The 19,064-nt window shown below is 45.5% G+C and overlaps 1 protein-coding gene across 1 annotated transcript in view; it reads left to right on the forward strand.

Moving 5' to 3' along the window:
* Nucleotides 1–6,446: 6,446 nt before the first annotated feature.
* KRTCAP3 (keratinocyte associated protein 3) overlaps nucleotides 6,447–19,064 on the forward strand; it is a 51,330-nt gene continuing 38,712 nt past the window's right edge. The window contains exons 1-2 of the mRNA XM_085613306.1: nucleotides 6,447–6,575; nucleotides 13,926–14,110. Coding sequence (XP_085469432.1) covers nucleotides 6,554–6,575; nucleotides 13,926–14,110 — 207 coding nt within the window. The 5' untranslated portion in view covers nucleotides 6,447–6,553. The remainder of the gene's footprint in view (nucleotides 6,576–13,925; nucleotides 14,111–19,064) is intronic.

Here is a 19,064-nt window from a genome sequence, read left to right on the forward strand (position 1 = left end):
ACGCTGGGGATATGTTGACTGAGGAGGCGGAGATCGCGGCTTGCTTTAGGTCGTATTATGCGGCGCTCTATGCTTCACGGCAGTCGGGTATGGATGAAGAGATATGGGAATACTTGGATCACATCAAGATGCCCTTTCTCTCTAATGCCCGTAGGGAATTCCTGGCCCTCCCTATTCAGAAGGATGAAATCCTTGAAGCTCTAGCGAGCATGCGTGCGAACAGTGCACCTGGGGCGGATGGCCTAACGGCCGCTTTTTATAAAAATTTCACAGATCTCCTGCTTCCGCACCTCTCGCAGCTCTTTGATGACATGTGCGTCACGGGCCAAATGCCACAGTCCATGAGTGAGGCGATACTGGTTGCCATCCCTAAGCCTGGTAAGCCTGCGGAGGAGTGTAGCTCCTACAGGCCATTGTCACTGCTAGATGTTGACACTAAGATATTTGCGAAAATCTTGGCCACGCGCCTTGCGCTACTGACTCCGGAGCTGGTGGCTCCAGAGCAGGCAGGGTTCATGCCTGGCAGAAATCTAACCTATAACTTGTGCACTGTCTTTGGCACCATGCAACATGTTCGTAGGGACACTAAGGCGTTTGACTCAGTTGAATGGCCTATTATGAGTCAGGTACTAACTAAAATGGGCTTGGGCCCGGTGTTCCTGCGTATGATGGGGTATTGTACGTGGCGCCTAGTGCAAGGATAAGGTTGGGGGGCCGCGTTACGGAAGCTGTCCGCATCTCCAGGGGAACACGTCAGGGTTGCCCACTGTCACCAATACTGTATGCTCTGGTGGCTGAACCGTTAGCTTGCGCCCTACGCGAATACCACAGGCTCAGGGGGGTGAATTTCCCTACCTATAAAATAGTGGTGTCCACGTATGCAGATGATACCCTTCTGTATGTTCGGGACCCAGAGAATAATTTGGCTCCGGTGTTGAGAGAAGTGGTTCACTTTGGGGCCCTCTCGGGCCTTCAGGTGAATTGGAATAAGTCTATCGACTTTCTGCTTACCCCATCCACGACTCCCTTTGAGATGGAATACCCGTTACAATGGTCGGACGAAGCGGTCAGATATTTGGGAATAAAGCTACACACCGACCCTGACATATTAATGAGGGAAAACTATGGCAGAGCCATAGATAAGCTGGAGGACGATGTAGAGATCTGGATCGGCCTCCCTCTTTCGTTAGCGGATAGGCTATCGATTATGAAAATGGTGGTGCTCCCTCGCTTCCTCTTTCTGTTTACTAATATCCCTATGGTACTGCCATGTTTTTTTTTTGATCGGCTCCGTAGGTCTCTCTTGAAACTGGCATGGGCGGATAAGCAGGCCCGAGTCAGCTGGAGGGTGCTAACATTGCCTTATCACATGGGAGGACTTGGGGCGCCTGATATGGAACTGTACTACTGGGTGGCTCAGGGGGCGCAAGCGCACAGCTGGATCCATGGTGAGGAATCGATCCCGTACTTAAAGCTGGAGAGATTGTTTGCTGACCCCCTTCCGCTCCCTGCGATTCTTTTTGAATCACCCGACCGTCGAACAAGTTATTTGGACTCCCTTAACTCCACAAGGCATGCTTGGGACTGCATACTGCGACACAAGGCGGGGGCACTGTTATATTCCCCGGCAATGCCGGTGGAATGGGCGCGATGGCTATCTCCATGCAGGGACCTGGGAGTGGTGCGTGCCCTACAGGAGCTTGGTTTACGTACGATGGGAGATCTCTTCATGGATGGTATTGCGATAACGTGGGATGAGGTGGCGGCAGGGGCGGAGGCCCCGTCGCAGCTGCAGCATTTCCAATTTCATAGAGTGAGAGGAGCGTGGCGGCAGCAACTGGGGGACGACATGGCAGAACCCCCGGAGGTGCCAGAATTAACATATATCATTTAGCAGAAATGCCCTCGCAGACTAATATCCCGACTATACAAGATTACGATAGAGCAGTGTATATAGTGGTACCCCAAAGCTAGGCTCGCTTGGCAAAAAGACCTGGGGATGGTAATAGATGACGCCATGTGGACGTACTGCTGTGCGGGCACGCGCAGGATTTCTCTGCATGGTAGGCACAGACTACGCCATTTCAAGTACATAAATAGAGTATATTATACACCGGAAAGACTACACAGATACAGACTGCGAGAGGATGCTAGGTGTGAGAGATGCGGCCACGCCACGGCCGACTTTATCCATCTGGCATGGGAGTGTCCGGGGGTCTATGAGTTCTGGCAGGCGACTTTCCAAAAACTGGGAGGACTGCTGAGTCTGGAGTTCGATCCGGACCCGGCGGTAGCTCTGCTGGGCTACTCTAAGAAGCTGCCAAGAGCCGTTCGCAAAATGGTTGACATGGGGCTGCTTCTGGCAAAAAGAAGGGTAGCAATGTGTTGGATGAGAGGACCGTTGCCCACAGTAGCACAATGGGCCCGGGATGTATTGTATTGCTGTACGCAAACTGAGGTATTTAGTGAGCTGCTCCCGCCGCGCAGTCGACCAAAGAATTTCTGGGGGCTGTACACAGAACACCTTAAGGGGACGGAGGGAACAGCGGAGGGGGCACGGAGACGGGCGCTGAGAGGGACCCGGGGCGGTGGAGACGTCGGCGACCTAGGGGAGGACCCTTTGATAGTGGGAGAGCTATACTAGGTGTAAAGCGACAGGGCACAAATCGAATAGCTGGGGGCAGTGGAATAGGAGGGGTGGTATGATTTGTGTCACAGAGGCGTGAATTTTCTAGGACGGGCGAGGGGCAGAAAACGGAGTACGGGGGAGACTGCGCAACAAGGTAGAATCCGGGAATAGTATGATCAGAGGAGAGCTGTTCGGACACTCAGTGGTTGGGGAAGTGGGGAGGGGTGGGGGGGGATCGGGGTAGTTTGATTAAGTTACCATAAAAACTGTCTATCTCCAATGGGGAGGTATAAACAAGATGCGGCATACTATTGCTCTAATTGGAAGAACTCAAGGCTAGACCAACTTGTTGTACAGTGATGCCCGGCCTCCGGGATGTGGGATAAGCTGTTGGGCTGCAGTGAAGGGATGTGGTATACTAGCCGGCCTCAGGGTTGTAGGCACAATACTTTGTATGTCCTCGTGCAATGTGATAATAAAGAAATACAATTAAAAAAAAAAAATCAATCCCTCTCTCAGCCCCCCATGGTCAATATGAGGGGACCACAGGGGTCCGCCCTTTCACCCATTCTCTTCAACTTATTACTGCAACCTCTTGCAAATGCACTGAACTCTGCGAACATTCTTTATCACATGTATGCAGATGACACTCAATTGTATCTGAAAATCTTCTCCCCAGAAGACTTCATTTCCCTCACCTCTACCCTGCAGAACACTCAAAACTGTCTCACTGGTAACCATCTCAAGACTTCCAAAACAAAATTCCTCCTCATCGCTCCTCATAATCTCACTCCCAAGATCGACCTCTGCCTGAAGCATCTAACAGCCTTCAACTGCTCTCCTCACATTATTCATTACACTAAATCCCTTGGAATTACACTAGACAAACACTTGAATATGCAGAATCATATCAGCACAGCCACCAAAGGAGCTAATTACCAGATGAGTATACTAAGGAAACTTAAACCCTACTACCACTGGACGACTTTAAGCTGGCGGTCCAAGCTCTTGTATTGCCTAGATTAGACTACGGAAGCTCCACTCTTTGCAGTCTTCCTAAATACAATATGGCCCCACTAAGGGCCTCCCTTAATGCTGCGGCCAGATTGATAACCCGTATAAAAATAAATAATCACATATCTCCAGCCCTAAAAACTCTAAGCTGGCTCCCGTACAAAGCAAGAATACAGCTAAAGATTGCTTGCATGACTCATAAAGCCCTATATTGCAAGACCCCCATATATCTGGCACAAAAGCTAGAGTTATCAGGGGGAAGCAGATCCTCACGAAGTGTGAGTTCACTGCTACTGAAACCATAGATTTTCCACGAAAAGAGAACGAGCTACAGAGCCTTCTCGAGTATCGCCACGAAGTTTTTGCCCTAAGATAATCCCCTTATGGTCTTGGAAAAGCACATTATGTCTTATTGTTTTTTTTCCTACCTATTATTCCGATACTCTGTATGACTACTACATTGATGCGCAACCATAGATACCAGTTTTACCATGCAACTCTCATATTTGTGAGTGTCTATTCTTACAACTGTATCCTACGTACCCTATAATGTAAAGTGCTCTGATACACTCTTGGGTAATGTTTGCGCTATACAAAACTTTATAAATAACAAATAAAAATGGTGTAGGAGAAGGGAACAAAGCCGACTCTGGGATAGTCCTGAGAAAATTGGAAAATCTGAGGTTGCTGTGCTCAAAACCAGGCATGACAAACAACTAGCAATGGCTTCTTTAGATCGTCTGACTGATCAGTTCCTTGAATTCAAGTCTAGCTCAATTGAAGATTTCCTTGATATAATTTCTCTCCCAGGTCAAAAGTCTGTTTGTGAGATTTTGGTTGGGCAGCCTGCCACTAAAAACCTCGACAAGTAACTGGGCAAGGAAGCGAAATTCTGACAAATACCCTGCCTTTCTGAAGTTCCTGAGACTGAGGTACACGTTTTGTTTTTCTGCCCAGAATATCGCGGCCTCCACAGGAAATAGATTTGCCCTGTCTGTTTAAACTTGAAGGTTAATTCTTATAAAATTGCATACAGAATGTTAAAAACTGACACCTCTAAAACAATAGTTTTTTCTGTAAGTCGGTTTTTAGCCAATGTTTGGCACAAACGCTGTAAGGTTATAGTCTAGCGAGAGGAAGAGTACATTACTTCCTTCTTAGTATTGAATTCTGATAGCTGGGGTTCGCTCGACCCTCCTCAATTAGATTATAATGCTGTACGCCCACTAAGCTAAGTAAGGATACATTAGTTCTCTGCTAGATTTGCACAGATGTTATATTAGAACAATGCTGCTGTACCTTTGGTATTATAACAGATTTTTTCTTTGTATTAGATCTCTTAAACATGTAAGAAAATTGTAAAAGCTCTTCTACCCACTTAACTTTTATATTGTACAAATTGTATTTTGGACTTTCAACTATACACATGTTCTAGTATTTATATGCTTTGATGGATCTTGGCAAACCGAATAAAGCGTATTTGATGACTCAACCTACATTTACATATCAACACCACGGCCAAGAACACACACTACCAACTGCGCCTTCTCAGGGGGGGGTTTGGCGTTTAATTCCTGAGCAACACCTAAAAACTCGGGTACAATCATTGGTTCTCTCCAGATTGGAATACTGAAACTCTTTACTTGCTGGCCTCCCCAAAACACACCCATCCCCTCTAAAATCCATCCTTCATTCAGCTGCACATTTTGTCTATGGGGCCAAAAGAAATGATCATATGACACCCGTACTGATTTTTCTTCGCTAGCATCCCATTGAAGCTAGGATAATTTATGAGGCTGCCTGCATCACCCATAAAGTCATACACATTTCCACCTCTCGCTACCTGGTGAACAAACTCAAAAGATTATCATGCGGCTCCATACCTTCAAGCAATGCTGAAAATGTATTGCTCGAACCTCCTACTTTCAAAAGAGAAAGATTTATGGGTCAATCCTTCTCAGGTTATGCAACTTGAATTTGGAACTCACTAACTCGGACAACCAACTCTTTTCAGATTTTCAAAACAGATCTTAAAACTCTTCTTTTCCAAAGAAACGTCTATGAATAATTCAAACTAGGTCATGACCCTCATGGCCACATGACATTCACGTTAGCTCAATTTTGTAAATATGTGTTCTGTAGTTGTATTACTCTAATTGTGCCACCTTTCAGTTTATAATCATGATCTGGTGGCTCAGTGGACTAATGCATCCACTGCGGGGGCCTGTGTTCGACCTCATGGTCACAGGTTCAAATCCTGGCGGGTCCACTCAGCCATTCATCCATTTGAGGTCGATAAAATGAGTACCATTGAGTTGGGTAACAATATACATCTGTTATTTCAGCGCCAAGATACCCCCGTTGCTGGGGTGAACGTGTGCTTTACAAATACACCTGTTATGTTATTGTATCTGTAACTTGTTAATGTGCAAATTCCCCCACCAGTGCAATAAGACTCTCATTCTTATGTAAATTACTTCGTTCTATTGTAAAGCGCTCTGACACCTCTGGGTAAAGTTCGCGCTATATAAAAATGCAATAAATAAATGTCAAGTGCCAGCAAAATCGACACTGCAACAGCAGGTGTCATTGGCATTGAAAGCAGGTACCCATGTTAGGATCAGACTGGTTAGCACCGGCGCTGCTAACACTTGTGATGGAGCCAGACAGAGCCCCTCTATCTCCCTCCCTCCTCATGAACAAGAATCTATTGCCTGACCCCAGCATGGACGCCTCCGGGCATGCCAATTGACACGCGCAGTCTCAATAGAGGAAGGGTGCAGCTGCCTCGCAGTGACGTTATTGTAGAGGCGGTGCTACGGTTTCAGGTAGACAGTGACGTCACTGGAGGTGGAGCCACGCGCAGGTGATGCGCGCGCGTCGGGTACTGTAGACCTAAGTGTTTTCAACATGGCGGCAGCGTGCGGTTTCGGTGAGTAAAACGGAAAGCCCATGGTGGGAGTGGGGTCGATTCATGCCACCGGCTAGGGGCACTGGGGGGGACCAGTGGTCCGTGTATGGACAGTAGGAGACTGGGGGGCCCCCGAGCTGTGAGGCAAACCTGTGGATCTCTGCGACTACTTGGTCGTGTATATTTGAATGCCTCATTAGCATAATATAGTCTACATTCCCGTAATTCCCGATGTTAAACAATCTTTTAACTTTCAGTGTTCTATGGTTAGCATTTAAAAAGGGCCTCTTGCTGTAATTTTCGCAGAAGGTCAGGTGTACAGCTAGATTAAAATTTGCTGATTTTATTTCATACATTTTTAATTGCAACTCTTATGACAACTTTATTCTCTGAATGTTTAATCGGTGCATACGTTTTTCAACATAATTGTTTTTGGAGGTGATCGGTTTCATTCTATGGATGCTGACCCGGCGGCTGTACTTAAGTGTGAATGGTGACACTCCAGACGAAGAAGACTGCCCTAGAGCCTCATTATCTAGATCTGTAGAGCGCACTATCACCCGGAAGGGTATCCTGGTGCTGAGCAGGTGTGAGTCTTGCCACACCCAGGGCCTAGTGAGACTACTCGAAAAGCCAGGTCTTCAGCTGCTTGCAGGATTTATTAGAAGTGAGGAAGAGGCTCTTATGTGTAGAGGCAGGTCGTATCAAGCTTTAGGAGCTATGTAGAATACTTGATTGCTAGAATATGTGCAAGTAGTAGTTCAGACGAGTGAGTGGAAGGTTTGGAAAAGCCCATGCGATTGTTAAAGTGTGCTGGACCGGTGTTAGTGTCTTCAAAGTGTGGGGGAGGATTTTGAATTTTGCTAATTTGTGAACTGGGAGCCAGTTGAGAACCTTCAGATGTGAATGTGGTGTGGGAGGTTGGGGGTGATTCTGGCCGCCGAGTTCTCATTGGTCTGTAACCTTCTTGAGAGTTCTTCTTATTGATTCCCCCTTCATAGAAGGTGTTCCATTAGTCCAACTTGATTGTGGCCAGGGACTGTGTGACGGTTTTCAGGGTGCTGATAGGGAGCCATTTGAAAATCTTCCACAGCATCTTCAGGGTATGGAAGCATGAGACGGGGATGGCATTGACTTGCGCGGTCATGTTGGGTTTGCTATCCATGATGATCCCCCAGATTCTTGGCATGGTGGTGAGTGTCAGTCCTAGCTCTGTTGACCACCAGGTGAAGTTCCACAGTGATATGCTTTTCCCGCAGATCACAATTTTGGTCTTGTTGGTGTTCAGCTTTAGACAGTTGGTCTTGATCCAGTGGTCAATTTTAGTGATGCATGCATTAAAATTGATCTGAGTTCTGGGTGTCTTGTCCATGAGGGAGAGAATGACCTTTGTTGTTGGCTTAGGAGCGCACGCTGATATTGTGAGATCAGATTATGCTGGCTAGAGGGATCATGTATGTTTTGAAGAGGATAGGGCTCATGTAGGATCCTTGCGGAACTCCACAGATGAGGTCGTGGGCGTCTGAGGTGTACAATGCAAGGGTGACTGACTGGGTACTTCCAGTCAGACGGGAGCAGATCCACCTGGGTGCGGGTCTTTGCATTCCCATGTCATATAGCCGATGGATGGGGTGGGAGACTGTCAGAAGCTGTGCAGGTGTCCAGGAGGATGAGGGTCGCCATGTCTTCTCTTTACAGAAACAAGCAGATGTCGTCTGAGGGGTGACCGGATTTTGAGAAGAAAAAAACTGTACATAAAAAGTAGGACCAGAGTCTTTAGCCTTACTGACTGGCCTGCTTTTTGCATGGGGGTGTGCATTTGTGGGGGTCAGTGGTTTTTGAGAGCGGTGTTCCAGTCCTCAGTGATGCTGTTCCAGTTTCTGCACGCTGATCTGGTAGTAGTGCATTTGCATTGGACCGGAACGAGAACGCCGAACATTCTGTAGTTTTATCAGGAATGTGATGTAAACTTGAAAATTGCAACTGCATCCGTTTTCATGCTCTCTGCACCTCATACTTATGCCCAGCAACATTTACTACTGTGTTTTGAAGTATGTCTCAGTGGCAACCCTAGAATTGATCATTGGTGGGAGTATGCAAATTGGAGTGCTTCGTCTCCTCATCAACGTTATGAAGCCCTATATCTGTTTTAAAAAACATTGCCAGATTGTAATGAATAGTTGCCACAATCATTCTCACATTGTGTTGTATGTGCAACATACGGCAATTTCATGTTACAAGATCTGTAAATCCGACATTGCTGTGACAGCATGAATTAAACTAGCTTGAAGATACTCATTTTTACATACTAGACACATGGAAACTAGCATATTTATCTAAAGTGCACCCGACTCACAGAGCAGGACACACATTGGATGGGATCTTCTCTGACTTAAGAATTACCTTCCAAAATGCTATACCCATTTGCTGGTCTGATCATAGTGCAGTAGTGTTTGATTTCCATCCCCCAGCTATAGCTGTAGATTATAGATTTCCTCACTCGCCTAGCAAAACTAGAAGCTGGAAAGGTATTTCAGCCAACACCTTAACCAACATTCTGGATCATGTTCTTTGCATAATTAAAGAGGATTCCAATCTTGGTTCGGAGGCATTTGAGATTTGGTTAGAATCCGAAGCTCCTTTGAAATTATATGTTGGGGAAAAAATGTCGTCCCTCGACCCCCTGGTATAACGACAAAAAAGCCTGCCATTGCTCGGAACAAGCCTGGAGATCAACTTTAGAGAAACTTGATAGATTGGCATATAAAGCTAGTATTAAGGAATACATACGTGCATTAGTGGAAGGAAAATCCAAATACTGCACCTACAAAATTGAAAACTCATCCTCCCCAAAAGAGTTATTTAAGCTGGTACAACAGCTTTCATCCTCCCAACTCCTAGCAGAACCAGAAACCTCACAAGTATTCTGCGACCAACTGGCCAGCTTTTTTCAAACAAAAATTATGGATATCTATACCAGCTTTGATCCACATCTTGGAGCGTCCACTATAGCACTGGCATCGAGCAGACTCACTGAAGGGGCACTCTTGCAGCCCTGTAATGAGGATAGAGATCTTTCTAAATTCTCTGATCTCTCGCCTCCACTTGTACAATATCTTTTGAAGACGCATGCTGGCACACCCTTGGAGGCGTGTCCACCAGCAATTCTCCATATGGCTGCAAACACCATAGCAGAACCGCTCTGTAAAATCATGAATAATGTCATTCAATCCTGAATCTATCCACATAGCTGGAAACAAGCCATCATTAGGCCGCTTCTAAAAAACATTAAAAAAAACGAATTTAGATCCAGGGGATTGTAAGAATTACCGTCCGATTTTTCTTTGCTTCCAGCTAAAATACTGGAGCTGCATCTTAATAAGCAGCTTATGGAAACGGCTGAACAGCAACCATGGCTTAATGTTTCTCAGTTTGGATTCAGGAAGCATCATGGGACGGAAACTGCCCTGATATCGGCCACTGATTACATCGGGCGTTCAGTCGATGAAGGACCGGGGGTAGTGCTGATTCTCTTGGATCTGTCAGCAGCATTTGATACCATTTCACCTATTCTGCTGCAGGACAGACTCCAGAGTCTTGGGATCTCGCAGCAAGCACTAGCCCTCCTGTCCTCATTCCTAACAGGGAGATCCCAAAGGGTGAAAATATAATCTTTCTACTTATGCTCCTATATTCTACCCAGTGGAGTTCCGCAGGGATCATCTCTGATCCCTACTCTCTTTAATCTGTATGTGGCACCCCTGGCAACTATAATCCATTCATTTGGACTGGAGCTGGTGTCCTATGCAGATGATACTCAGATCATGGTCACTTTCCTCAAAAGTCCTTGTTCAACGTCGGAGAATATCCTCGGTTGCATGACTAAAGTGGCAGAATGGATGTCTGCTAACTTTTTGAAACTCAATGGGGAGAAAACTGAACTGATGATATTTGGATCAGTCATCCAAGTGGAATAGTAACTGCTGGCCTCAATCCTGCACTGAGCAAGAAGGCTTAGAACCTTGGAATTCTGATGGATATTGAACTCAATTTTGATATCCAAATTAACCGTACCATCTCAAAATGCTCCTGTATCATAAGGATGTTAACAAAAAAAAAAAATAATATTTCAGCCCATGATCAGCTCGAATCCAGGTAGCACTGACCCTGGTAATGTCCAGACTCGACAACTGCAATACACTATACCTGGCTGCCAATAAGAGTATGCGGCATAAACTCAAAGTGCTACAGAACGCACTGGCAAGACTCGTTCTGGACATTCCCAGGAAACAATCCGCCAGGAAGGGAGTAGAATCCCTGCACTGGCTCTCGATTGAAAAACTTACTAGTTTCAAGGCACTTTGAATGGTTCACAAATCATTGTATTCTCTCTACCCATCAAGATTAAAGACTATGTTCAATTGGCATTCCCCTTACAGAATCTAACAATAGGTAGGGGAAGACAAGGATCAATTGTGATCCAGTAGGGCATTAATTACCATTCACAAGAGAAGGGAATGGAAGGTCCGGCTACAGTCGTAGCCCCAGATATGAAAGCAACAAAAAGAGATGACTGGGCTGTTCCTTAGGAAAGAGGACAGGATCACTAGGAAAAAAGGGTTAGTGCTCAATGGAGGACAACCCCTGGGTATCCAATTTGTTGGATATAATGGCCTCACACACCCTTGCGAGTGTCATGCTTCATCATCGGCAATGCTCCACGTTGGGCAGGCGGTGCAATGCCCAACGGGCTCACCTCTAAGAGGGGCTCTTTATCGGAGATCTTTTATCCAACTGCCTATGGGTGAAGTGGGGGTGTGGGGCCAGGACAGAGTAGATAGTGTGGGTGAGGATAAAATGTGGCCTAAGGTACCGGAAAGCAATTTTTATTCTGGTGGTCCTCTGCCACAAGTAAAATCAAGGATAGCCGGTGCTCATGGGGACTATGGTTTCCCGGAATGGACCAGGGCTAGAGTGCAAATGGTGTGGTCAACATGTTTCTCGCTTCTAGTACATTGACTGCGATTCTTCAGGACCTAGTAAAAAACTACAATCTACAAAACATGACCTAATGATTAGTATCGGTTTAAATACAGCACATAAGTTGTACTACCTGTATGACACTGCTCCTACCTAGAAAGTGAAGATAAAGGAGAACATTACCACAGGTAAGTAACAACATGTGACCCTGTAGTGACCGTGAACACACTGTGAAGAAGTGACATACTAGTGCAGATAGTGACTAGTATGTGATTAAAACCAAGTTAAAAACTGGTAGCATCAGTATCCATTTGAACTACTTCACGCACCCATGGAATCGGTGATACTGTTACTCACCTAAGGGTTAGAGTCTGAAACTTTATGGCTTCTCCCTTGATGTCAGATCCACCGGGTACTGTTGACACCCTGTAACTCTAACCCTTAGGTGAGTAACAGTATCACCGATTCCATGGGTGCGTGAAGTAGTTCAAATGGATACTGATGCTACCAGTTTTTAACTTGGTTTTAATCACATACTATCTGCACTAGTATGTCACTTCTTCACAGTGTGTTCACGGTCACTACAGGGTCACATGTTGTTACTTACCTGTGGTAATGTTCTCCTTTATCTTCACTTTCTAGGTAGGAGCAGTGTCATACAGGTAGTACAACTTATGTGCTGTATTTAAACTGATACTAATCATTAGGTCATGTTTTGTAGATTGTAGTTTTTTACTAGGTCCTGAAGAATCGCAGTCAATGTACTAGAAGCGAGAAACATGTTGACCACACCATTTGCACTCTAGCCCTGGTCCATTCCGGGAAACCATAGTCCCCATGAGCACCGGCTATCCTTGATTTTACTTGTGGCAGAGGACCACCAGAATAAAAATTGCTTTCCGGTACCTTAGGTCACATTTTATCCTCACCCACACTATCTACTCTGTCCTGGCCCCTCACCCCCCACTTCACCCATAGGCAGTTGGATAAAAGATCTCCGATAAAGAGCCCCTCTTAGAGGTGAGCCCGTTGGGCATTGCACCGCCTACCCAACGTGGAGCATTGCCGATGATGAAGCATGACACTCGCAAGGGTGTGTGAGGCCATTATATCCAACAAATTGGATACCCAGGGGTTGTCCTCCATTGAGCACTAACCCTTTTTTCCTAGTGATCCTGTCCTCTTTCCTTTCCTAAGGAACAGCCCAGTCTTTTTGTTGCATTCCCCTTACAGACCCTTGCGTTCTTCGCTCCAAATGCAATTGGTCGTACCAAGAACCAAAAAGAGAAAATGGGGGAACAGAGCAGTCTCAGTGACAGTGAGCAAGCTTTAGAACTCCCTCCCCCTTGCCCTCGGGTCTATTCCACTTCTGCTCCCTTTCAGAAAAGCTCTTAAGACCTGGCTTGTCTAGTATCTATCTGAATCTTCTTCACCCTTTTCAGCCTGTTTTTGGACGGCTGGTCTCTAGTGCCTTGATGCCTTAAGGTGATTGCTGCCCTTTACAAATCTCAAATCAAAATCAAACATTGCCATGCTCAGTTAGATTCTGCATTACCCATTGTGAGTGATTGCACAATCTCACACCTTTCGTCACCTGCCTCACTTATCCACTCATCTTCAAAGTCTTGCCCCTCACCTCACAAAACTCGCCATATGCAGTGCAGGTGGATTATTGCCAAGGGCCTTTTTGGTTCAGCCAGTCTGGCCTAGACGAGGGAAGCACAGGGTAGGCCTCTTATCATTCTGCAATGCTATTGAAGACGCTGCAGCTGATTTTTTTCCAGAATAGAAAAGTAATTCTTGTTCCGGTTGTGGAGAGCGGGCCATATTTTTGGATGGCCATTTTATGTAACCCATGCTTTCTGTTTGGATGTGAAGTCGCACATATAAATTGATGTATTTCTGACCTTAAAGCCGCTTCTAGTACAAGTGATACTAGACCCTTTGTGACAAGGTAGCAGAAGGACCCATTGTTAAATGAATTGCTCTCGGATATCGATCACCTGGAAGAGTGTTTTGACTAAATTGTTGTTTGTGCAGATATTATGGTCTGCAACTAGAAAAACTAACCATAGATAAATCTCCGTGAAGAGATGGTAAATATTAGCAGGGACTTGATTTCTTGGCATGTGATCACACTCATTGTACACTGTGCATATGTCAAATGTCACATATATGGTGTCAAATTACAAAAGCAGTATGGTTTCCACAGTATTCCAATCTGTGTTCCTAATTCACAGTACAGGGGTTAGGTGTTCATTATTTTCTTGAAACCAGTTCTTGCAGATTAAAAGTCAATACTGTATATTGTCGTCACATGGGTGAAGTCATTTTTAGGCTTTTGGTAGCTCATGCCACCTTGTTTAGAAGTAATGTTTTTCTTGGTTGCAGATTTGGTGAAGGGCCCACGGCAGTTGATGAGAGCTGGCATCGCTCTCATTTTTGTTGGGCACATTAACTTCATTCTGGGTGCCATAGTCCATGGTACTGTTCTGCGACACGTGGCGAATCCTGAGAAGAGGGTGACCTCGGAGTACACCACAGCCAACATTATTTCTGTGGTTTCCGGACTGCTGGTAGGTGCTTGGGGTACTTACAGTGGTAGTAAGATTAAATGTTCTTGTATTACAGGAACATAGGGTGTGTGCAGACTGAAAAGCAAAGGATTCTGAGGGGATAAAGGGTGCTCATCATTAAGGACCTAAACAATATGGATGATAAACTTGAAACAGGTTGCCCTAGAGGGGATCTTGGAATTCAGCTTTCTTTAGTTAAAGATTAGGGTCAGGTCTAGACTGTAGGGTGAACATTAGATTTGAAAGAAAACTGACGGGACCAGCCTCTCTGTCCTAGTTGTGTGTGTGTGTGGGTGTTTTGGACTTTTCTGCACAAATAATGTATTTTAATGTGCATGTATATTGTCGCGGTCTTTGGACTCCTTGTAGTCATTGTTATGTAATTTACCTGCTACATCCTCTCCTGTTGAGCTTGATTCTGTGCTACTGCCAAACATTTATTCACAATGAACGGGCATTGCTCGGATTGTACCTAAAAATGTGCAAAATGCTAATAAAAAAAAAAGAGGTAATTGGGCGATGGCCCGAGCACTGCAGCATCTCCCCCTGTTCCTACCTCATTCAACAGAATGATTCAGCTTGCCATGACCGCCATCAGTAATTAAATGGGTCATACGGAGAGGAGGCTTTCCCTCACTGCAGTGGTTGGTCCCGGCTCCAAAACCACATCCCCCTGCCTCACCTAGCTCTTCTGCTCTGCTGTCGAATATTTTAGATCAACCGATCTTGATCTCCCCTGTAGCAAACAGACTTATCACCTCCGGCATCGAGCTCACACTCTTGACACCTCACCCCCTCGAAGGGAGGCAGAACATACCCAACGTTTAACTAGACCCAAAGCCTGCAAAAAGTTACCCAGTGCACCCAGCACATGATGCACAGATTGCTGCCTCAGCAATAACGGAAACTATTTCATAAGCTGACACAGCCTTGTCAGCGGGGAATGAAGCAGTTAAGGGGGACCGGGCCACCTGTGGGCCAAGGATTTTTGGCGGGCGAGGATTTAACCAAATGCATGGAGCTTCTACGGACGGAATTGCTCGCAATCCTCTCATGACTGGATGCTATAGACCATACTGGACAGTATGAAATTAAGGGATGCATCTGAGCGGGACTCTTGCACCTCAGCTTTGGCTGCTACAGAGAAGGCTGGGTCGCAAAGCTCACAATGTTTTAACTTATCTGAGCATCCCTCCTGTTGTTTCTCCACCCCAATACCAAGACCTACGCCTGCTCCCCCCCCCCCCCCATGTGTTGGCCCTAATACCCATGTTAACTTAGCCACGGGGGCATTGAAGCAGGTCACTGCAGTGCCCAGCTTGAGGGGCGGCCCCCTAACACGACACAGGGTTGAGTAACTGGAGTAAATGCCCGGGGGATCCAAATTAAAAATCAACTGGTAATAGGCTTGCCTCCTGCCCATATGTAATAATCCTTGCGAGAATTCATGGCCCGAGGAAGGGCTCGAAAGGAGACTCAGAAACAGTTGCTCAATAAGACTGTGAACTTGCTAGGTTGTCACAGAAACTTCACTCCTGCATTGGCCAACAATATTTTGCTGACATGGAGGGTGAGTTGGATTGGCACTTGATCTGTGGAGCGACAAGGGGATTGTATTATTGTTACCTTTAACTGACCATGTCTGGCTAAAAGATTGCTTTTTGGGCACACGAGTATTCAGCTTGAACCTAGTAGTAATGTATTATTGCCCTTGGGTTATTTTTATAAACCAGATCCCGAGCTGCTTGGGTTCCTGCTTGGGATCATAATAAACCAGGGAGAGGGTTGTTAGGAGCTCCAATAGCGACAAATATTGGCATACGTTGGCCCATTTGGGACCCCTATGTATAATTGGTTTGAAGTTTTAGCAGACATAGACTTAGTAAATAGGGCAGAGGCCGGTTCTCTACATCTTTATGTGGACGCTGGAGATAGTGTGAGATCAGAAGTCAGCATAAAAGAGGTCCCTAAGGGGGAAATGGCTCCTATTAGGACTCTTGAGAATAACGCAGGAGTACTCAATTGGAATGTAGCAGGGATAAGATCTTTATTGGCTGAGCAGGGGTCTGAGTTTCTTTTGGGATAGTGTACTTCCAAGAGACCTGGGATGTGAAGGGGACTTCCTTTATCGATGGGTTCATTGCTTTTCGCGTTAATGTAATACCCTCACTACATGGTAGAGCGAAGGGGGGCGTGGCAACATTTTTGAGCTTAGGGTTAGGTTGCGACACACCAGTACCCTTCGAGTCTGGAATTATTCTGGGTGCCCATGTATCTTTCCTGCATAAGGTCAGGATTTTGGTAATTAACATCTATACCCCCAACGCGTCAGAGGCATTTTTGGCAGTTGAGCTAAGAAAGTCTTGAAAGACACCCTACTTGTTTGGTCTTTCTCACCTATATTTCTGCTAGTAGGGCATTTTAACATGCATCCGTGCTCCTAATGTAATACTAATAAGTGGATACAAAGCCATGGTGAGGATCCAGAGCAGGTATATTTTAGTCACCCCTGTCAGGGAGATGTTTTAATTCTTATGCTATCCGAGTTTAATCTCGCCAATCTCCTGACTAAAGAGGAGTATGAATCCCCTGGTCGACCCCCACGCTTATGGGTAGAGGTATCAATTCCACTATTGATTTTATCATTGTGTCTGCTTGCATGATTCCTCTTCTAATCAAGTTCAAGACAGTGGCATGCCAACAGTGACCATAACCCACTTTTATAGTTCTGCTGGTATGACTTAAAGGACAAGAGCACCAATAGCTATATAGAAACCATCACAACTAAGGAGCAAGGTCGGCTAATTGGTTGGGGCAAGATTATCTTGGAGGAATTCACAAGTAATTTGGTCCATAGGTGTAGTTCTGAATTTGAAGTTTCTGTATTTAGATTCTTCTGATCAAGCCATTGTAGATTAATTCTCTAATATCTGAAAAGAGGTATACACTCTAACTAGAACATGAAACAGGTTATACAGTTATGGTCCTAAATGGTTTGATAAGAGCTGTACAAAGGCATACCAAAGTTTTAAAGTCGGCCCTGCAACTTAAATCAAGGCCGAAAGATGCCGCAAAGGATGCTAGAAGCGTTATATGCTAGCGCATAGGGTTCGGAAGAATGCCCTCAAAGCGAAACGTGGGAAGAGTTAAAGGAGGCTTGTACCTCTAAAGAATGTTCAGCCATTTGGAAAGTTGTGAACCAGCTACTCTTCAATGCTTCAATGAGGTAGCAGCACCAGACATGGGCCAAACTATCCCGTCCCAGAAATGGGTTGCCCACTTGGAACGTATATATGCAAATAATAGCCACTCAAACTCCACCGCATCTTTTAACATTGAGTTAACACTACATGTTGATTTGGCTGAGGTGAGAGAAGGAATTGTGTGTCTTACACCAGGGAATGTGCCATGCCCGGATGGCGTTCCCGGATACCTTTTTAAATCGTGTATCGACCTCTGAGACCCATTAATTACCCAAAGTTTAAATGTAGTAGCTCAAGGCCATATTCCTACATCCTGAAAGCAATCCGTTATTGACTCAGTTTGTTTTTTTGTTTTTAAGGGAACCAAGCGGACCTAGTGTGCTATCGACCAATCTCTTTGATAGACGCAGAAGCGAAAGTTTTGGCTAGGGTCCTGCTCAGTCTGCTAATTGAATGGGTAGATAATAAGGAAATCTTGTCGGAAATTCAATATGGCTTTAGACCAGGATGACGTACAGTTGAACAGAATGTGCACCTTTTTTTTTTTAATAACTTTATTTTTATTTTCCTGTATCAATAAAAAACAAAACATACAGATGGGAAAAGAAATCATCAACACCAAAGATACGATCAATAATGTGCATGGAGTTACGATAATGGACACTGAACATTGCTGGGGATTGTTCAAGAAAACACATACATTCACATCAACAGTGAACGTCCAATAAGTACACAAGGCAAGACCTCCCAGAGTTCCAATCTCGAATGGATGGTGGTGAAACATTTCTCACGGGCCAGGTGTAGACCCGGTATGAGACAATGGAAGGGCTCCTCCCTCTGCACCAAGTTCTAGTTTGTAATATTTCAACCATGGGGACCAAATTTTTCGAAATTTGCGTGGGCAGCCCCTCGCTTTATAAACCACTTTCTCAGCCGCCATGTAGAGATCCATGTTGGACTTCCACTCCATAAGTGTAGGAAGGTGATGTGCACCCCAGTACTTGGCAATATCCCTTTTAGCCACCACTAACCCCAAGTTGGCCAGTAGGAGCCCATAGCGCGGCAGGTCAATATCCGTGAGAATTCCTAGGAGTAAGAATTCCACGTCCATCTCAATGTTTGCCCCGAGTATTTTGTTTAATTCCTCCACTATTGTGTGCCAATAGTGCTGGATGTAGCTGCATTCTCAGAGTGTGAATATACATGCCATGTTCCGCCCTGCATCTGAGGCATGCAGGGTTGTCCACCCTATCCATCCTGTGTAGACCTTCCCTATCATAGTAGACCCTATGAAGGATTTTGTATTGAATAAGGTGAAATCTTAATTTGATTGCTGTCTCTCGTGGGTGCATGAGGGCCGCTTCCCAGTCTATATCCTCGAGTGGCCCCGTGATGAGTTGACATTTTGCGCGAAGTGGGCCAAGATTGTCCGGCGTATTATTAATTAGCGTTTTGTATGTCCGAGATATTGCCTGAGCCGGGATCTCCTCTTGAAGGAGTCTGCCCTCAAGGGGGGCATATTCCGGCAGCGTCACATCTTCTAGTCCCTCCGCCTGCCAGGCATGTCGAAGTCTAAGATAAGCGTAGGCTTGGGAATTATGTAATTGATATTTGAATTGAAGGAAAGAAAAAGAAGCCAGAAAGCCTCTCTCCAAGAGGTTTCCAATCTTCGAAATGCCAATAAGGTCCCATTTCTTGAATCATCTCAGCTTCTTAATCTCAGCCAGGCAAGCCCCTTCCCACAGGGGGTT

The sequence above is a fragment of the Triturus cristatus genome, chromosome 6, assembly GCF_964204655.1.
Source record: "Triturus cristatus chromosome 6, aTriCri1.1, whole genome shotgun sequence".
Classification (NCBI taxonomy): Eukaryota; Metazoa; Chordata; class Amphibia; order Caudata; family Salamandridae; genus Triturus; species Triturus cristatus.